Source organism: Cavia porcellus, unplaced genomic scaffold, assembly GCF_034190915.1.
Source record: "Cavia porcellus strain 051 isolate PalLab524CR breed Dunkin Hartley unplaced genomic scaffold, mCavPor4.1 scaffold_7, whole genome shotgun sequence".
Lineage (NCBI taxonomy): Eukaryota > Metazoa > Chordata > Mammalia > Rodentia > Caviidae > Cavia > Cavia porcellus.
Genome location: NW_026947490.1, coordinates 41,866,505 through 41,886,368, shown reverse-complemented (window position 1 = coordinate 41,886,368; position 19,864 = coordinate 41,866,505). Strand labels below are relative to the sequence as shown.

Genomic DNA, 19,864 nt, shown 5'->3' with positions numbered 1-19,864 from the left:
AAATTCAAAAAAAGGACCGGAGATATAATTCAATGCAAAAGCCCTGGGTTCAATCTTCAGTATTTCTCTCTCTCACACGCATGCACGAGGAAAAGTGTTGGCAAAGTTACTCTTAGAAAACCTCAAGTAGCCTATACACATAGTAACACAGTAATACATAACAGCTTCATGGAAAAATTCTAGTGAGTACACATATAATACACATGTAAAATATAGTTGTATATTTTAAAATCCTTAACAAGGTATTGGAGAGAGTTGGATTTGCTAAAATTTAATGCGTTTATGAAACACCTTCAGCGCATGAACTCAGCTGCGAACGCTAGATGCAGCGCTGAGCAATGCGGGCGGGGAGAGGGGCACGCACCCAAAGTCCGACGCTCCACCTGCCTGGCTGGGCCCTGACGCAGGAATGCTTCCCGAGCGCCGAGAAGGAAGCTCCGCCCACCCCATACAGCCCCGCCCCACGTGGCTGCGGGGGCGGAGGCTGCGCGGGGTGCGCGCGCTTCCCGACGTGCCGCGCGGGGCGGGGCGAGAGGCGGGGCTTGTTGGGAGGCGCGGAGGAGGCGCGGCCGCCGCGGGACGCCTGGCTGGGCCCCGCTACCGGAGCGGCACCTCCTGCTCTCGACGGCCGGCCTGCTGCTCCGAGCCCGCAGCAGCGGTGGCGGGGGCGGGCGGTATGCGCGTGTGAGATGCGGTCGCGGGCAGCCCGGACGCGAGCAACGACCCCCGCGGTGGCGGCGAAGGCAGGCGCGGCCTCCTCGGTGCTGGGCGCACGGTGCATGAGGGCGAGCACGCGGGCGCAGGGCAGCCACCGGCCACGCCGCTCCCATAAACACTTGTTTAGGACTCGTTCGCCTCGCTGAGGCCCTCGGTGGCCCCGGCATGGAGCCCCCGTCCGATCCCGAACCCCGCACCTCGGCCGAGGCCGCGGCGCCGCTGCGCGCCCCGGAGGTGGCGCGACTCCGCGAGGAGCAGGCAAAGGTAACAGGCCGCGCTCCGTCCGCTCCGCTTCCTCCTGGCTGGCGGCCCCTACCTCCGCCCAGGAGGACCGGGTTCCCCCCGCTACCCCCGCGGGCGTCCTCTCCTGCCTCCTGGGACCCGCAGTCCCTGGGCCTGGGGCACAACGCGTCCTCCACTTACGCGCTGAAGGAGCGCAGCCTCCAGGCCTCGGGAGTGAAAGTGTTGGGAGAAACTTTTGTCACGTGCATTTGTTGTCTTTTTTTTTTTTTGGGTCTGGAGCCCTCTGACCTTGGAGCGGAAGGGAGGGATGAAGGAGATGACAGTCCTTTTAACTAGAACGTAGATGTGCATTTTTGAGAAAAATGCATACAAGAAGAGAATGTGGGAATTTTGGGAGGTGCACTGTAAATGGAAATGTTCAAAAAATTTTTAAAAAGATTATCATCTAACTGGTGCTAAAATGTATGTATACTTTGGCGCTCATTATTTGCAGGTAAAAGTTTTACTATGTTATGTACACTTTTTCTGCAAGCCCATCCTTGAAGGTTTAGTGTTTGACGAAGAATGCTATTTTGTTAAGTTTTAATTTAAATCTTATAATAGATGAATTTTAAACTACCAGTAAAGCGAGAAGAACGTTTTGCGTTTTGTAATGGGATTGTATATGGGAAAAATACACTGTTTTAAGAAATAGGGTTTTTTTTGTTAAATCTGAAAAATTTTCGTGGGTTTTTGTAGTATTTCAGGTTCTCTCTCTCTCTTTTTTTTTTTTTTTCCTTCAGTACTGGGGCTTGAACCAAGGACCTTCTTCTCACTGAGCTACATCCCCAGCCCTGTTATTTTCTGTTAGATTCTCTCTTAAAGTTCTTTACAAAATAACGTTTAGTCGGGCCTTATGGGGTGTGCCTGTAGCCCTATCACTTCCTTGTAATCTCAACTTTCAGCAGGCTGACACAGGAGAGCCTGAACTACAAATCGAGTCCTTGTTTTTTTTTTTTTTTAACTTTAAGTAACTTAAAACATTCTAGGTCCTGTTGGGAGAGAGCATCATGGATTGTAAACAGGAAATTACTTTAAAAGTATAAAAACTCGAGAATCTCTAACGTTTTCTTTGTAATATTCCTGTGTGAAAATGACTACTTGCAGAAGCGTGCATATATACTGATCTCAATTTCCGAGTTTTTTCATAGACGCTAAGAAATCGTGCTTTGCTTGGAAACCACCTGTTGGGATAACCTGGGGTAATCTTTTCTACTTTGTATAGATTGGTTTAGTTACTATTTTTTGCATTATTTTTCATTTTGAGAGTCATATTTTCTTAGTATCATAGTTTTAAACTTGGTGACTTCTTGCAAGGTAGGAGCCTTAAAAGTTCATTTCATTTAGTGGTTAAATTACAAGACAATGCATTTTTTAAAAAGAGAAAATTGAAAAGGAAAGAAGAGTTAGACTACCTTGAAAACTTGTTCCTTTTTGACACAACTACTTACATTTTTGTTATGGGTAAGCCAAAAATAGGAAACAGACCTTCAGAAGAAGGTGTCTAGTGGAATTACTTTCACCTCTTTGGTAACATTATTTGTGCATAATTCTGGCCGATAAGTTTTCTCCTATTTGGCATCTTTCAGGAGATGTCCTTGGTTTTATTCTGATGTCAGTGTGGCTGAAATACGAAGGATTCTTTTCGAGATGCTCTGAACAGCTTTCTGGTATGAGGTCCGCTCATTTGATGAAAAAAACTGCCTTTGCAGTTACAGTCCAGTGAGAAACTGGACATTTGTTTTTAGTGGACAGTGACCATGTTACCAAATTATTTGTCTGTGTTGTGTTAATGTTATTTTGGCATATAGAATAGGTATTCAAATCTGTCATGGGTAGTAAAATTCTTGCTTCCTGATAAAGCCCCTCAGTAAAGAGGTTACTTAATAGAAGGAACTGCTTTAGTGGACAGGAGACTCATAAGGCCACAAAATATACCAGTTATATAGCTGTGCTTTAATTATAGCTTAATACAGAAGGTTTATTGGGTAAACAGTAAATTAAATGTTTGTGAGGGACTTAATTGATTTAAAATTTTGAGAGTGTATAGTGGACATTATTACCAAAATAAAAGTGGTAATGTAAATGTAAAAGGAGAAATATATCACTGCTATATCATAGGAGTGTGTCATTCCTTTAAGTTACGCATTTCCCATTGTAAGTTCCCTCAGAGACAATGAAACTCTGAGAAAAATGGCTTGAATGACTATTTTCTTAGTTTTCTCCAGGTTGGGGCCTAGCTACCTGGCCCTAGATGCAAAAAGAGAAATGAATTCATTACATACAGTGGATGACTTAGGCTGAGGGCATATTTTTATATTTTTCTCAGGGAACTTTGAATTATGTTGAGAAAAAGACTGATAGGGAGTAATGTGGAATAAATGTTGGTTTTGGTGGTTTTTCTAGTTGTGCCAGAGGGCCTAGCAAGTTTTACCATGATATCTCTCTGTTTTTTCCTTGTTTATCTGCTCCAGTACTGAATAAAAAGCATACAAAACAAACAAGAGACACTAGTGAGCCACAGTCCCAATTAAGTGACACAACATCTGAAGTAAACATACAGAATCAACTAATTTAACATTGTTTTCACTTTCATTTCTTAGAATCAGTGCTAAATCATTTTAAAGAAACCTTTGTGTTAGTTGAAACTTTGGTTTATTCCTTTTTTGATCTAGCCAACCTGTATAGCTTTGTTTTACGATAATGAAAAAAATAAAAATCTAACGCTAGGGGATTGATTAACTTATGAAATACGATTAACCATTATGTAGGCATTAGAAACTGTGTATAGCATGGTTCCAATTATATGTGCATAATACTCACATATATTTATATAAAATACATGTTTTAAAGCTCAACTTTATTTTGCCTAAAAGTTTGTGCAGTTGGATGAGATTTTGGTTTTTCAATAAAAGATGTTAAGATTTAGTTTAATTAATTTTTACTTAAATTTGGATGTTGTACAGTATCTTTAGTTGCTAAATACTTTCTGAGCCTGAAAAATGCCTTGGCTGGTTTGAACATCAGTTTGACAGTTTTATTTCATAGTTACGCCAGAGCTATCATAATTTATTCAGACATCTCCCAATTGATTTCCTTTGTTCCTCCCTCAAAAGTTTGTTTAATCTTTATTGTCTGACAAAAGATACAAGAAGTGGGAATCATCTTTTAAAACTAAATCTGTTTTTTAAACTAATGCTTTTTTAAAAACAGCATTAACATACAGTATTTGGTTACAAAATAATAAACTATATAGGAGCCCATGTAGACTGTTACCTGTGCCATAAAGTACATCATCTAGGACTTTAGGGACGGTACAGGGCTGTTGCGGTTGGTTTCCTGGTACTGAGATCATATTAAGTCGCATTCTGTCCTTGCATTATGTTGAATTTTACTTTCTTGACTGAGGCGATATTTCTGGGTATCTTTTATGTCTCCAAATGCTGTTATCTTTTATTATCATTAGAACTATTAGGGCTTTATTATAATATGAAAAAAGTAGAATATAGTATGGTTTTGTAAGTTTATTTGTAGGATAATAATAAGATTAGAAAACTCATTAGTACAATTTCTTTATTATTGAGTGCCTAATGTAGTTCTCATTTTGAATTTTGAGTTAGCTTATACTTTCCTGAAAATAGAACATTAAAGAATTAAATTCATTTAGGGGTAAATATCTAAAATTTTTCTTAAAGCAGAATGTCTTAGTTGGAGGCTATTCACATTTATCATGATAAACTAAACCAGAGTTTAAGGAATTATTAGCCACATACTTTCTGTTCAATAGCTGTACCCTCCAAGCTGGGAATCCAAGCCATAAAATTTATTAAACACATGGAGGGCACCATGTATGTTACGCTAAGCACGCAGTAACAAACAAACTAGAGCAGTGCCTTGCGTTCATAGAGATTGCACTAGTGTCGAACCCAAACGTCTGATGATACGTAATGGCGAAGACCAGGTAAATCAAAGAAGGTAAGAGAGGTCTAAGGAATGCCTCTTACATAAGCATACCCAAGGAGGGTATGTCTATCAGAATTTCATCTAGTTTTCCAATTGAATGCTTTGTTTCTACATTTTTGCCTGGAATTTTCTAAAGGGATATTTATATCTTCAGATTTATTTATGCTGCTGTTTTCCAAAGTGGTTATACCAGTTTACAACTCCTGCTAGCAACAGTGAAAGGTGCAGCTGGCCACTTCACATCCTTAACCACATTTGATGTTATGTGTCCTTTTTATATTTGGTAGCTATTCTAGTAATAACTGATGAGGTTGATCTCCTTTTGAAATGCTTATTGGCTATTTGGATTTAAAATTTCTTTTTTAATAAAATGCCTGCTGAATTCTTGTCCAGTTTCACTTAGGATATTTGCCACATTTTAGCTTATTGACAGTAATGCTTTGTGTACTTTGGTGGGTGTTTTTTTCAGTTACGGATTATAAATGTTTTTCCTACCCTGGGATTTGAGTTGGCATTCTATAATGGTACCTTTGTTGAACTGAAATTCTTAATTTTAATAATTTTCTTCATGGTTGGTTGGGCCTTTCTTCTTCATTGCTCTTCTTCCTTTGTTGGGGATGGAAACAAGGGCTTTATGCACACTAGCAAGTAATTTGCATCTAAGCTATATCCCCAGCACTGTTCCTATTTTGAAGAAGTCTTTCTTGTAAATGTTCTTAATACTTTCTTACAATACTATCTTTTTAAAAAAATTTTATTTTTTTGGTGTTATTAGGGATTGAACTCAGGACATCACACTTGCCAAGCAGGTGCTTAGGCCATTGAGCTAAATCCCCAGTCCTCTTAATATCTTCTGGAAGGTTTACTGCTTTACCTTGCATGTTGAAACAGTTCACATAACAGTTAATTTTGTAACAGTTAATTTTTGAGAACAAAAAGGAATTTAGGATATGTTCATTAGAAATAATAATAAGGAAAGAGTTCTTGAGGCATCCACACCAAGAAGAGAAAAAAGTCCAATCAGAGGTCTTCGTTTTGGCCCAATATAGATGGGAAGGGGGGGGGGATTGAGAGGCTTTTTTTTTTTTTAATTTAAAGAAAGACTAAACAAAGCAGTAAACAGGTAGATATAATACTTTCAAACAAAAAGAAATAAACAGTAATAAATCACTAGTTAATGTTTACATATTGTCCTTTTACAAATAATAGTTCAAGATACAAAAGTGGAACACATAAGCAGGAATTCAAACAGCGAGATTGCAAATAGTTCTATTCAACTATCCAACAAAAACTTACTAATATAGTTATCCTGTACACTTAAACATGTATGCAGTTATCCATATCTTCATTTATATTGAGATTAAACAAACTAAAGCAGACTGAATTCACTCTGGACAAGAATAATAGTATTGCTGGATTTCACATCATGACACTCTGGGAACAGCACTGGGTACTGTAGTGTCTTTCTCCCTTCAAAGTATTTGTTCATTTCATCACGTGTCGTAAGATCAGTTCTTGTAAACTGTTTATAGTTGCTGCGCATACATGAGTCTTAACATGTATTTCTATCCTTTCTATATTAGAGGGGGAAACAAAACCAAGTAGGACAGAACAGAACATATTCCTATAGATACATAAAACGAAAAAGATATGTAAAACTGCTGTACAAGGAATTCTACCATTGTTACTGTATCTCTTGTTATCTTCAACAGCATTGGCTATATCATCAGATATAGTATAATTGAATATATAAGTATATAACAGTATTGATAGAAACACAACTTTGTAGGTAGCGTTAAACTGCAAAAACAGGTAGTAATCAAACCAGAATGGGTATTGTAGTGAATCTTGTCATTTTCAGTATAGTTGAGTATTCTCTCAGACTTGATGCTATCAATTATAACAGTTTTGAATAAAGTCTGTCAATAAACAAACCAGATTTAACTAAGATCAGTCATGATATAACAGTATAAGTTATACAGGGCTCCAGATTAAGTTAATAGGAAATTAAAGATGAATACTGTGCTATATCCTGACATTTTTGGGATGCCTATCTGTGCCCTCAGATCTAGTGCTTGTAGACAAACTGGGACAGAATAAGTTCTATCTAAGCAGAGCAGTGTGGGTAATATGGGTTTTGATTCCTGATACACTATTAATAATATCTTCTGCTGTCTTTTTAAAGACTATTACTCCCTTTTCACTCCCCCAGCGAATACTGTGCATTTTTGGGTCTCACCAACATCCTTGGTTTTAAATTGGGGGGGCAACCTGCTATTTACTTAAGTGGTTATGAACCTTCTCCCTCCTGGACTTGATCTCTAGTTGCATTCCTTTACCTATTAATGCCTGTCTTTCCCACCTATCCTAAATTATTAGTCTGGTTGCTCCTATTAGTTTCTGGTTCCCTGTCACATAGAGCATTGTTTTCTCATATTTGATTTTCTGTCCATAAAACCCTTTTTCAGGTTAATTATATTTCCTATAAAGAGCATGTTGGTGGACCCTACCTCCTGATCTACTCTACCTGTGATTCTTTGTCTTTTTTTAAAATTTAGTGTATCAAGGCCATCTATCTTAGAGATTATAGCCAGTCTTGTCTGCCTCATTTCTGTTGTGTTCTTTTTCCGTCATTAGTTGTCTGTTTGTCTTCATCATTTCGCTTTCTGCTCCATTGAGCCCTCTCTGCCGCTGTTCCTGGAATCCTGGTGCTTTTATCTGTCTTTAGAAGGTCCTGCAGTGTTCTCTGTAGAGTTGGATTGGTGGTTGCAAATTCCCCCAGTTCCTGTTTGTCTTGGAAGCATCTTGTTTCTGCACTAATTTCTAGAGATAGTTTTGTAGGGTACATCAATCTGGGCTGGAGGTTATTTTCTTTCAGGGCTTGGAATACTTCACTCCAGGCTTGTCTTGATTTGATGTTCGTGTTGAGAAGTCTGCCGTAATTCTGATGGGCTTTCCCTTGTAAGTAATCTGTTTCTTGTCTCTGGCAGCTTTTAATATTCTGTTTTTATATTGGATTTCTGGGATCTTGATTATTATATGCCTGGGTGTAGATCTGTTTTGGTTGTAGGTGGCTGGAGTTCTGTATGCCTCATACATCAGAATATCATTTCCTTTTCCTATGTTTGAGAAGTTTTCCTTAATTGTTTCTGTGAATAGCCTTTGTAGTTCCTTTATAACCCTGCTTCTTCATTCACATTCTTTATTCTTAAGTTGTAGACCCCCTTGTTGTCTTTTAGCCTTTGTATTGTTACTGCTTGTTTTCTTGTTATTTTTAAGAAATTTTTTCTTTCATGATCCCACATTGCAAACCTGTCTTCCAGTTTAGATAATCTATTTTTAGTTTCTTTCAAGCAGTTTGGCCAGCTTTCAGTGGAGTTTTTTTAATTTCCTGATAATCTCTTTGAACCTGCTTCATGTATTCTGTTTTCTTTATATTTTTCATCAAACAATTCTCCCATTTGTTGTGTTCCTCCATTCTTCCATCTGTGTCTTCTTGAGAGGTGCTTAGCATTTCTTTTATGAATCTATTTATATCTTGCTTTACTTGGTTAAATATTTCACTTTTGAACTTGTCTATGAGGTCCCGAAGGTATCTCTTTATGTGCACTGGTGCTATGCCTGATATTGTATGTTTGCTGTCCTCAGTCTCCTTTGTATTTACCTTTTCTGGATCAATATTCTCAGGGTTGGGGGCTGGGGACTTTTTCTTGTTGCTTCCTCTTATATTTTTTGTTTCTTCCATACAGGTGTATATAGAAGGCCCCAGTTACTTTCTTTGTTGGTTATGAATCTTCTTCTGAAGCACACTGGCTAGATGTTCCTGCCCACTGCTGGGTGCTATTGAGGTGCAAACTGAGGCAGCCTATGCTGACCCCTCCCCCCCCTGCTGAGGCCTTCAGTGCCTAGTGTATGCAACCAGGCATAGGGAATTGGTTTGGGATAACCTATTGGATCTCAGCCATGGGTGTGACCCAGACCAAGCACTCCCCACTAATCCTGTTTGGGAAGGGAGCAGCTGACTAAAGTCACTGCTGCTCCTTGTTCTTGCCAGTCTGCCTAGTCCCAGAATGTTGTCTGTTGGAGCCCCTTTTTCTGTGGAATGGTTTTATTCCTAGCATTCACCGCAGATCAATACAGGTTCCCCGCCAGCTTAGCTCTCTGTTTGGCTTGCCGACCCGCAACCTCAGTGTGACTGTGTTTCCAGTGGTTCTAAGTGGCAGAATTTTGGGTGACTCTGTAAGTCGCTGCCATGCGAGTATGGGCGTTGCAGTGGGGGCACTGAGCTTTTAGCTGTTCCCAATAGTAGCACTGGGACTGTATGTTTGAATCATTTTTCCCATCTTAGTTTCTTTCTGGATCGAAATATTCATCTCCCTCTGTTCGGGACTCCCCACGCTGTGTTATTTTGAAATCTAAGTTGACTATCAGGGAGCCTCTCTTGCCTGCAGTTATCTATCTGCCATCCTTACTGGAGGCTCTCTTTAAAAGAGATGAATTCAAAAGAGAACTTGGTTTTATTTATTTGTTTATTTTTTAAAGCCTAGGTATAGGTACTCAGGGAGCAGCTTCCTTAGAGAAGAGTCCTTATGTCTCTTTTTATCTCAACCTTTTATTCTTTGTTTTTGTGTTTATCTTTGTGTCACTAAACTTAGCTTAGCTGTTAACTTATAACCTGGGTATCCCATTTTATTTTATTTCATTCTACTTTGTTTTGCATGTGATGCTACCACCATCATCAGGCCACTATCTATTCATAATAACTAAACTATATTGTGCTTTACATTCTATCTGGAATTGATTCTATGTACAGTGCAGGGTTGAGGCAAGGTTTCATTTTTACTGTGTGGGCATTGAGTTTCCTCATCATTTACTGGAAAAACTCCATTGCATTGTCGTTTTTGTCATAAACCAGGTGACTGAATGTGTGGATTTGTTTCTCTACTCTGTTCTGTTGCCTTGTTTATTCTTTCAACACACATAGACTGTGTTAATCATTGTGATTTTGCAAGTTATCTTTTTTCCCCCCAATACTGAGAATTGAACTCAGGACCTCATGCTTGCTAGGTAGCTGCTGTGCCACTGAGCTACATCCCGGCCTTGATAACCTGGCAGTGTGAGCATAGTTGTGGCTCCTCCACATTATCTTACCTGTTTCAGTCCTTTTGGTTTGTGTTTCTTTTTCTTACCTTTTGTGCTTGCTGGGATGTCTAATACAAGACTGAATGGAAATAGTAACAGTGGCTGTCAGGTAAAAGTCCATAAATTCATCATTAAGTATGATACTTACTGTGGATTCTTTAGACACTTATACCAACTAAAGGAAGTTTTCTTATATTTCCTAAGTTTTTATGAATAGATGTTGATTTTAGAAAATACTTTTTCCTAAATTATAGGTGATTTATTTAAAAAAATTGAATTTGATATAATGGTGAAGTTCTTTCCTCCCAGTTTTTTTTCTTTTTTAAGAGTGGTGGAGTTGCAAGAACATGTTTGCTTGTGTAGCCTAAGGTTCATTTAATTTTATAAATCGGTGAGGTTTCACAACTCACTGCTTGTAAGTTATATTTCCTTTTAGAACAACTTGTTACTGTTGTTAACACTCAATATCATTCTAGTTAAAGAGCCATGAAAAAAGACAATTTTGGCTTAAGTGTTTTGGAAATTTTTAATAAACAATACAGTATTTCAAAGGGGAAGAAAACTGTATTTTTATGTGTTAGGCTTCTTTAGTTTGGAACAAAACACAAGAACGGTCCTGGAAAAAAAGGAGAGAGAGAAGGAGGGCCATAGAATCTGTGCTTTTATCATAATGTTTGATTTTATTTACCACCTATTATTTTCAGTTTGGATTTGGATTCTGTTAACTTGTATCACTTGCCTTTACTTTGAATCTCGATTTATTTTAGTCTGTTATAATGCAATCTTTTCCCCCCCTTAAACTACAATTGTTTCTTTTGACAAAAAGTATAAAAATGAAAAATTTGAAAGAAAAATGTAATGAACATCCTTTGTTTAGAGACATCAACTGTCCTATTTGATTTTCCTTTTTTTCCTGTTTTCCTTTTTTCTCTGCTAAACCATTTGGAATTAAATTGTGGATATTGGATCCCTAATACTAGAGCACATGTCATTTTAGAACAAAGTCATTCTTCTGTAAACCATAATACATTAATTTTTTTTTATTTTGAAGAGGATAAAACAAAATAAAAGCAGTCAAAACAAAGCAGTGTAAAAGATACAGGACTTCAGAACATTACAAAATCAACAGTAGTTACTTTCATGCCTTTTGATGTCTTCAAAATAGCTGCAGATAACTTTGGACATAGTAATCAAATAGAACAGAATAGAATGGAAACAATAAAAACAAAACAAGGAATGCAATAAAAGACATCAAAGCAAACCTATAGTAAATCCAAAATTGCTGCCATAATATATGTTGCTATCTCTGAAATAGCTGCTCCTGCCATTGGATTTGACATAATCAAACAAAACAGAAGAGAATAAAACCCAACTCAACAAAACAATGGAAACAATGTAGGACTTCCAAAATAAGACCATAGGGAACCAGCAATTGCTGCAACCCTCAGAAAGAGATCTCCCCCTAGATGTCACACTGTGTACCACTATCTGACCCTATGATCAGACTCTTGGCCATAGACCTGCAGTGTTAATGGAATACCAAAACACCACAGGCATCTAATTGTATTTCACCTCCATAGTTGTCATCACAGCCTGTGTTTCTTAGGATAAGCCTGTTGCTTATGGTGGTGGGGAGGTAGGGTTTGGGAGTGGTTACTTCTTGTTTGCCAGCCCATGCATGGGAAGGGGCCGGGGTCCTTCTGTTCCAGTCTGGCAGTGGCCTATGTTTGGCGCTGGTTCCCAGACTGGGCTTGCTTGTTGGTGTGGCTTTGTTCTCTCTACTCCTGGTCCACAAATGGTACTGACTCATGGGGAGAGGCTGGGGTGTCCAGTGGCAGCCTGCACCTGGTGATGGTTCCCAGACTTCATAATACATTTTTTTCAAACCAAAGTTTTAGCATGGACAACTAATAAATTAAAATTTTTCAGTTTTTCTAGATGGTCCTTTTCTACTTTCTCAATCCATGATCCAGTCAGAGATCAGCATTGTATTTGGCTGTATGTAGTATTATCTCTTTTGTCTGTTTTTATCTGAAATGTTACTTCTGTGACTTGTGTATAAAATTGGACATTTTTTAAGAGGTTAGGTCAGTTTTCTTATAGAATGCACCATAATTTGGAGATATCTGATGACCATAACCTGGAGGAAACAATGTGAAATAGTTTTGGCAAAACTTGTACATAGGCGATGGTAATTAACCAGTACATCACATCAGAAGATACATAGCTCACTTTATTCTGTTTTTGGTGTTGCTAACAACTTAGGTATAAGTGTCTGCCAGATCTCTCTGCCTTTCCTTTGTGTAAGGACTGAGTATTTTAAATCGTAATAATATAAGACAGTGTAAATATTCTCTTCCCCAGTAGTGTTTTATCATGGATTATCCTTGCCTAAGTCAGTTAGTATATTGCTGTTTGCAAATCATTGATTTCCTGAGTACTTATGTTTATTACCTAGCATTTTTCTGTAATGAGCCCTTACAGTGGCTCTTCTTTGTTTAGTGTCAGCACTATAAACTGTCTCTTTGTCCTCTTGATATATATGTGTGTATTTATATAATTTATTTTAAAATTTTATTGTGTTGTAATTTCTGCTGTTCATTTGATATTCTGTCATCCCACATTTCGAAGAAGGAATTCTAGAAAGTAGAGAAGGCATGCTTTTTCCCCCCATATGTTGCATCATTCTTTGATCATTGCCTTGCGTTCTGTGACAGGATGTCCCACATTTACTGTATTTTCTCTACCATCATCCTATAATGGAGTATTTCTTCTAAGTGCACTGGTTCTTCTTATTTTATATTTTTATTTTATTTTTGTGGGAGCACGTCTTTATTTTTTATTCGTACATTTTAGATGTACATAATAACACTCATCGGGAATTTTAACCCATATATGATATATTTTGCTGCTTCTTTTTTCCCCATTCCCCTCTCCTTCCTTCAATCCCTCTTCCCCTGTTTATTTTCAAAAGCTTTGTTTTCATTTTTTCCCTTTTTTTTTGTCTCTTGTTTTTCTACTCCCCTTCCCTTGTTTCCGTTTCCATTTGAACATTTTCTTCCTCTTTCCCAATATACCTTACTTATATCTTTGGTTTCTCCTATTGAGAATAATGTGGTATTTAAATATATGTGTACTATTTATTTCATTTAAGAGTATGGTATCAAGGTGCATCCCTTTGGGTAGAAATTTTTCTTTATATCAGAGTAGTACTCTATTGTATATTAAAAAACCACATCTTTATCCATTCATTGGTTGATGGGCATTTGGACTGTTTCCAAGATTTAGCTATTACAAAAAGTGCCACTATAAACGTGTATGCATATATCACTGTGGTATGATGCTTTTAATTCTTTCAGGAAGATACCAAGAATGGGAATAACTAAGTTGAATGGAACCTGTAGTTTTAATTTTTTGAGAAACCTCCAGACTTTCCACAGTTGTTACACCAGTCTGTACTCCTGCCATGGAAATTTGTTCCTTTTCTCCCGTGGTCCCATCAGCATAGTATTGGTTGATTTCAAGTGTGTATTCATCTCAGATGCCCATTTTTGGATTGGATCTTTAAATATGGGAGAGGGTGTCTAATTTTTTGAGTTCTTTTTATATTCTAGAATACTAGTCTTTTATTTGAGGAACAGCTGGCATAAGTTTTTTTCTACACTGTGAGTTGTCTCCACTCTGTTGGTGGTTTCTTTTGCTATGCAAAAATTTTTAATAAGATGAGAACCCAGTTATTGATTCTTTGTGATATTTTCTGTGTGATTGGGGTTTTGTCCATAAGGTCTTTGCCTATACCAGTGTTTTCAAGAGTTCTACCTATTCTGACTTCTAGCTGACTTAGTTTGTCTGTTTTAATATTTAGATCTTTGATCCATTTTGATGTTAGTGCATAATGATAGCAAGGTCTAGTTTTAATCTTCAGCATGTGGAAAGCCAGTTTTTCCAGCACCATTTATTAAAGAAGCCATCTTTCTTCCAGTGAAGGTGTTTGGCTTATTTTTTCAGAAATAAGCTGGCTAAGTATGTTTAGAGTTGTTAGTGCATCTTCTAATGTGTTCTGATGGTCTTTGGGTCTGTTTTTTTTTTGGTTGTTGTTGGTTTTATTTCATTTTATTTTGTTTTGTTTTTGCCAGTACCATGCTTCCTTTTTTAATCACAGTAACATTGTAGTACAATTTCTTTTTTTTTTTTTTGGTCTTTTTCCTTTTTATCGGTACCAGGGATCGAACTCACAGCTGCCTGCTTACAAGGCAGGCGCTTATTCCGCTGAGCTAAATCCCCAGCCCCTGTAGTACAATTTCAAGTAAGGGATTGTGATGCCCCTGCCTTGCCTTTGTTGCCAAGAATTGCTTTTGCTATTCTTGGTCTCTTTTGGCTCCAAATGAGTTTTAGGATTGTTTTTTCTAATTCTGTGAGATATGCTGTTGGCATTTTGATTGGGAATGTATTAAATCTACATAACAATTTTGGAAATATGGCCATTTTCATTGTATTGGCTCTTATTACCTAAGAGTAAGGGATATCTTCCAATTTTCTGATACTCTTTTCAATGTCCTTTTTTCAGAGAACTCTTATTTTTCAATGTAATAGTTCTTTATTTCCTTTGTTAGATTGATTCCTAGGTATTCATTTTTTGGAATGCTAATGTGAAAGGTGTTTTCCTAATTTTTCTCTCAGTGTGTTTGTTATCCTGTTCTGGAAGGCTATTGGTTTTTGGGTGTTGACTTTGTATCCAACTATGCTACTGAATTTGGTTATTAAATCTAGACGTCTTTCAGTGAATTTTTGGAGTCTTCTATGTAGAGTATCATGTCATCTGCAAATAATGATACTTTAACTTCTTGGTTTCCTAGCCTTATTCCTTTTATTTCTTTCTCTTGTCTTAATTGCTCTGGTTAATGTTTCTAGAAATATATTGAATAAGAGTGATGATAGTGGGCATCCTTGTCTTGTTCCTGATTTTAGAGTGAAAGCTTTCAGTTTTTGTCCATTTAGTATGATGTTGGCTGTTGGTTTTTCATAGATGGCTTTTTATCAGATTGAGATAAAGACCATCTGTTTTCAATTTCTGTAGGGTTTTTATCATGCATGGGTGCTGGACCTTGCAAAAGCCTTTTTTGCATCTATTGAGATGATCATAGGATTTTTGTCCTTGGCTCTGTTAATATGATGTCTTACATTTATGGATTTACATATGTTGAACCATCCCTGCATTCCTAGGATGAATCTCACTTGATTATGGTGTATAATCTCTTTGACAATTTGCAGCAGTCTGTTTGCCAGTATCTTAATGAGGATTTTTGCATCAATGTTCATTAAGGAGATTGGCGTGTAATTCTCTTTTTTCAGTTGAGTCCTTCTCTGGTTTTGGAATCAGAGTAATGCTTGCTTCCAGGAATGAATTTCTAAGTATTGCTTCCCTTTCAATTTTATTAAAGGGTTGAGAAGTAGTGGCATTAGGTCTTTACACTAAATTTCTTGTAGAATTCAGCAGTGAATCCATCAGGGCCTGGACTTTTCTTTGTTGATAGGTTTTTAATTACGTCTTCAATTTCATTTATTGATATTGGGTTATTTGGGATTTTTATTTCTTCTTGATTCAGCTTTGGTAATTCATACGTATTTAGGAATCTGTCCATTTCATCTGTATTTTCCATCTTATTAGAACACAAGTTTTCAAAGTAGGTATAGATGATTGTCTGGATTTCTGCAGGGTCTATTGTGATTTTGCCCTTTTCATTCCTAATTGTGTGGATTTGAGTCTTTTCTTTCCTTTTTTTGATAAGGTTGGCAAAGAGTTTTTCTATTTAATCTTTCAAAGAACCAACTCATGGATTCATTGATTCTTTGTATTGTTTTTTTAGTCTCCAATGTGTTAATTTCTGCTCTGATCTTTATAATTTCTTCCCTTGTATGAGCTTTTTTTGATTTGGCCTGCTCTTTTTCTAGAAGTTTGAGGTTCAACATTAAGTTATTTATATATACTTGCTCAGTTTTCCTGATATGGGTATTTGCTCTATAAATTTCCCTTTTAAGATCGCTTTGATTGTGTCCCACAAGTTCTGGTATGTTGTATTGTGATTATCATTCAACTGTAAAAACTGTCTTAATTTCTTCTTTAATTTCATCTGTGACCCACTGGTTGTTGAATAGGGTGCTATTTATTTTCCATGTGTTTGTGAAGTTCTTGTGGTTTACTTTGGTATGGATTTTCAGTTTCATTGCATGGTAATATGCATGGGATAATTTCAGTTTTTTTGCATTTACCTAAGGATGTTCTATGAGCCAGTATATCATATATTTTGGAGAATGTCGTGTGTGCAGCTGAGAAGAATGTGTATTCTGATGTTGTGGGGTAGAACACTCTGTAGGCATCTACCAAGTCCATTTGCTCAAAAGTTTGATTTAGTTCTAATATTTCATTAATTGAGTTTTTATCTAATTGATCTTTTTGTGACAGTGGGGTAGTGAGGTCTCTCAATACAATTTTATTAGGGCTTTCTCATGTATGTTAGTAATTGTTTTATACAGTTGAGTGCACTGGTATTTGTTGCATATATAATTATGATTATTATCTCTTCCTCTTGGCTTGTTCCCTTTATGAGGATGTAGTGACCTTCTTTATCTCTCTTAATCAGTCTTGGCTTGAAATTCACTTTGTCTGCAAATAGAATAGCTACCTCTGCTTTTTTCTGGGTTACTGTCGCATGGAGTGTTGTTTTCCATCCTTTGACTTTCAGTCTATGAAATTCTTTTTGAATTAAATATGTTTCCTGTGTGCAGCATACTGTTGGATCTTGCTTCTTGATCCATTTTGCCAGTCTGTGTCTTTTGACTGGTGAATTGAGACTATTAACACTGATAGTTTAAATTGATATATATTGATTTATCTTTGTCACGTTGTTTCCTCTTGTTGGCTTCCCCCCTTTTTTTCTTCCCTCTAATTGTTTACCTTTCCTGGTGGATTCCTTCTGTTGGGGTTCATGAAACTGTAGTCCTTATTACCTCTTCCTAGAATGTCCTTAAGAACATTTTGGAGGGCTGGTTTGGTGGTCATAAATTTCCTCAGATGTTCTTTGTCGTGGAATTGTCTTACTTCCCCATTAGTTTTTTTTTTTTTTTTGTTTTGTTTTTGGTACTGGGGATCAAGCTCACAACTGTGCTCTTGCAAGGCAGGTGTTTATGCTGCTGAACTAAATCCCCAGTCCCTCTCCGTCAGTTTTGAAAGATAATTTTGTCAGATACATCACTCTGGGTTGAAAGTTGTTTTCCTTTAGAACTTGGAGTACTTCACTGCAAGATCTCCTTACCTTGAGAGTTTGTGCTAAAATGTCAGATGTAATTCTGATGGGCTTTCCTTTATAGGTGATTTGTTTCTTTTCTCTAACAGCTTTTAAGATTCTATTCTTGTGTTGAATTTCTGGAATCTTGACTATGATATGCTGGGCTGTAGATTTTTTTTTTTTTTGATCATTGTTAATTGGAGTCCTGTATGCCTCATTTATTTGTATGTCAAAATTTTTTTCTCTGCCCAGAAAGCTTTCTGTCATGATGTCTGCGCACATTTTTTAAAATATCATTTGTGGTATCTCCTGCTTGTTCACTGACTCCAATTCGTCTTAAGTTTTTTCTTCTTTTTATCATCTTGCAGATTGATTTCACATGGTAGTTCTGAGAAATCTTTCTTCTCTTGGTCACTAACTGCAAGCCTGTCTTCAGTATCTGAGATCCTGTCCTCACATTAGCCTAATCTGCTTTGAATACTTTCAGTAGAGTATGTCTGCTTGAATCTGCTTTATGGATTCCATTTCTTTTCTATCCTGTGCTTCTATAACTTGCTTAAAAGTCTATGTTTTGGTTTGTGTCTGGTCTAACATTGCTAAGCATGGTGTATGTTTTGATAATCTCTTTAGTTATTTGAGAGATTATTTCTGATTTCATTTTTTCTAGAGCCTCATTCAGTTGCTTTGTTGTTTCTACTTGAGAGAGACCTGGTGGGGGGCTTTTGTATTGTCCCACCTCATTGCCTCCTGGGTTTGCCTTTGGTGAACTGGATGTCTGGGGTTACATCTTGTTTAAATGTCTTCTCATTTCTTGTCTTTTTTTTTTAGTTTAATTCCTGAGGTGATGCTTGTAAGTTGCCTATTGTGGGTTGATTTATTGGTAGTATTTGGAACCCTTTGGTGATGATTACGTCTCTGAGATATCATCCAGGTATAGCTAGTTTTGGGGTTTTGAGTCTGTTGGAAGATCTTACCTCTTCGGTTTGTTAGAGATGAGAAGTTGTTGCTCTTTTGGTCTAGTCCCTGGTTCTTCGGCACTATGCCACAGTATTTTCTGTGACCCTTAGTTAATCTCAGTCATGGATTATCAGGATCAGTAGCTGTTTAGAACAATTATGTCATTTTTGTCTGTAGTGGTACCAGTAGCATCAAACACAGCCTAGAAAACAACAAACTGAGCTAACCCTTAATTTGCAACTTCTAACTGTATGAACTAGTTTTGTAATTATACGATGAAATGTAAAACAAACGAGGTAATTATATGTAATATATAAGTCTGTAATGTGTCAATTTTGCCCTTGGGGTTAAAATTTAAAATGGATTATGGGGAAAATAGAGAAGTGGAAGAAGAGAAAGAGATTACAAGTAAAGTTGGAGGACAAAGGGGAATCATGCCAATCTGAGGAAACTGGTACAGAAGACTGAAGGAAAAGAGAAGAGATAAAAGGAAGAACAAAACAGAACCACATCCACAAAGAGGTTAAGGAATTACTCTCACACTCATTGAAAAAGGGAGAAAGAAAAAAGAAAAAAACCAAACCAATCAACAAACAAAGAAAAATGAAAGAGAGAGAAAAAAATAATCCACTTCCAAGATTCTCTCTGGCTTCACTAGTAGACAGCCTGTGGAGACAGAGTCTGGAATTGTGTCACTCTATCCCCACAAGCCAGCAGTTGCTTTATGGTAGAGTAGGAGATGACTTTAGCAGGCCTGCCTTTAGACCACACTCATCGGGCTCACCACAGCCCAAGCAATTTCCCGGGTCTGAGCCTAGGTAGGAGCTGCTAGAGGTGGCAGCAGTTCTGGGTTCCAGGCTTATCTGTCTCCAAAACTGCTCCTGGCCTAGCTCTCTCCCATGGGAGGACTGAGTCCTCTGTGCTCACTACCAGCCAGTGTGGTCCTTCAGGTCTGTTGCTCCCCTCTACTGCCATGTGTCTCTGTAGAGGCCTCTGGGGTCATCAGCCATCACAGTACTGTGACTGTGTGCCCCCAGGTTTGAACAGCATCTCTCACGCAGTGAGGCTGGCTCAGGGAGAAGGCGGCACCAGCTATTGCCTTCTTTGTTGAAGTTTTTCTTTTTACTCTCTCTGTGTGCTTCAGTTCACATTTTGGATTCTTCCTGGGTCCAGAGGACCCACTTCCTTCCTGTCTTCCTTGTGATGCTATGTTCCAGTGTCAGAGAGGCTGTTTTCTCTGCTACTTGCCGTCTGTCATCTTCTCAGCAGATGCTGTTTGTTATTAACATTATGTTCTACTTTACCTCAGGCCCATGGCAGTGGGACCAGCCAGTCTTGTAAGCAAATCTCTTAGCCAAAATAAATCAAAGCTGGCAGTATAAGTAGGGACCAACATGTACAATAGATAATGGGAAATAGGAAGGTGTTTAAATGATAAGGGAGACAGGGAAGGGAGGAGGGTTAAAAGAAGGGACGAGAAAAAAAGGGAATGGAAGGAAAAAATGGAAATAAAGTAT

The 19,864-nt window shown here is 37.7% G+C and overlaps 1 protein-coding gene across 5 annotated transcripts in view; it reads left to right on the top strand.

The window, feature by feature from the left end:
- The first annotated feature begins 848 nt into the window (after positions 1–848).
- The window catches only part of Uri1 (URI1 prefoldin like chaperone), a 72,293-nt gene continuing 53,277 nt past the window's right edge, over positions 849–19,864 (top strand). For 3 of the 5 annotated variants that reach the window (XM_003466525.5, XM_063253429.1, XM_063253430.1), the window contains exon 1: positions 849–981. In XM_003466525.5, the coding sequence (XP_003466573.2) occupies positions 883–981 (99 nt within the window). In that variant the 5' untranslated portion in view covers positions 849–882. The remainder of the gene's footprint in view (positions 982–19,864) is intronic. The other 2 variants (XM_063253432.1, XM_063253431.1) reach the window with 1 other exon arrangement.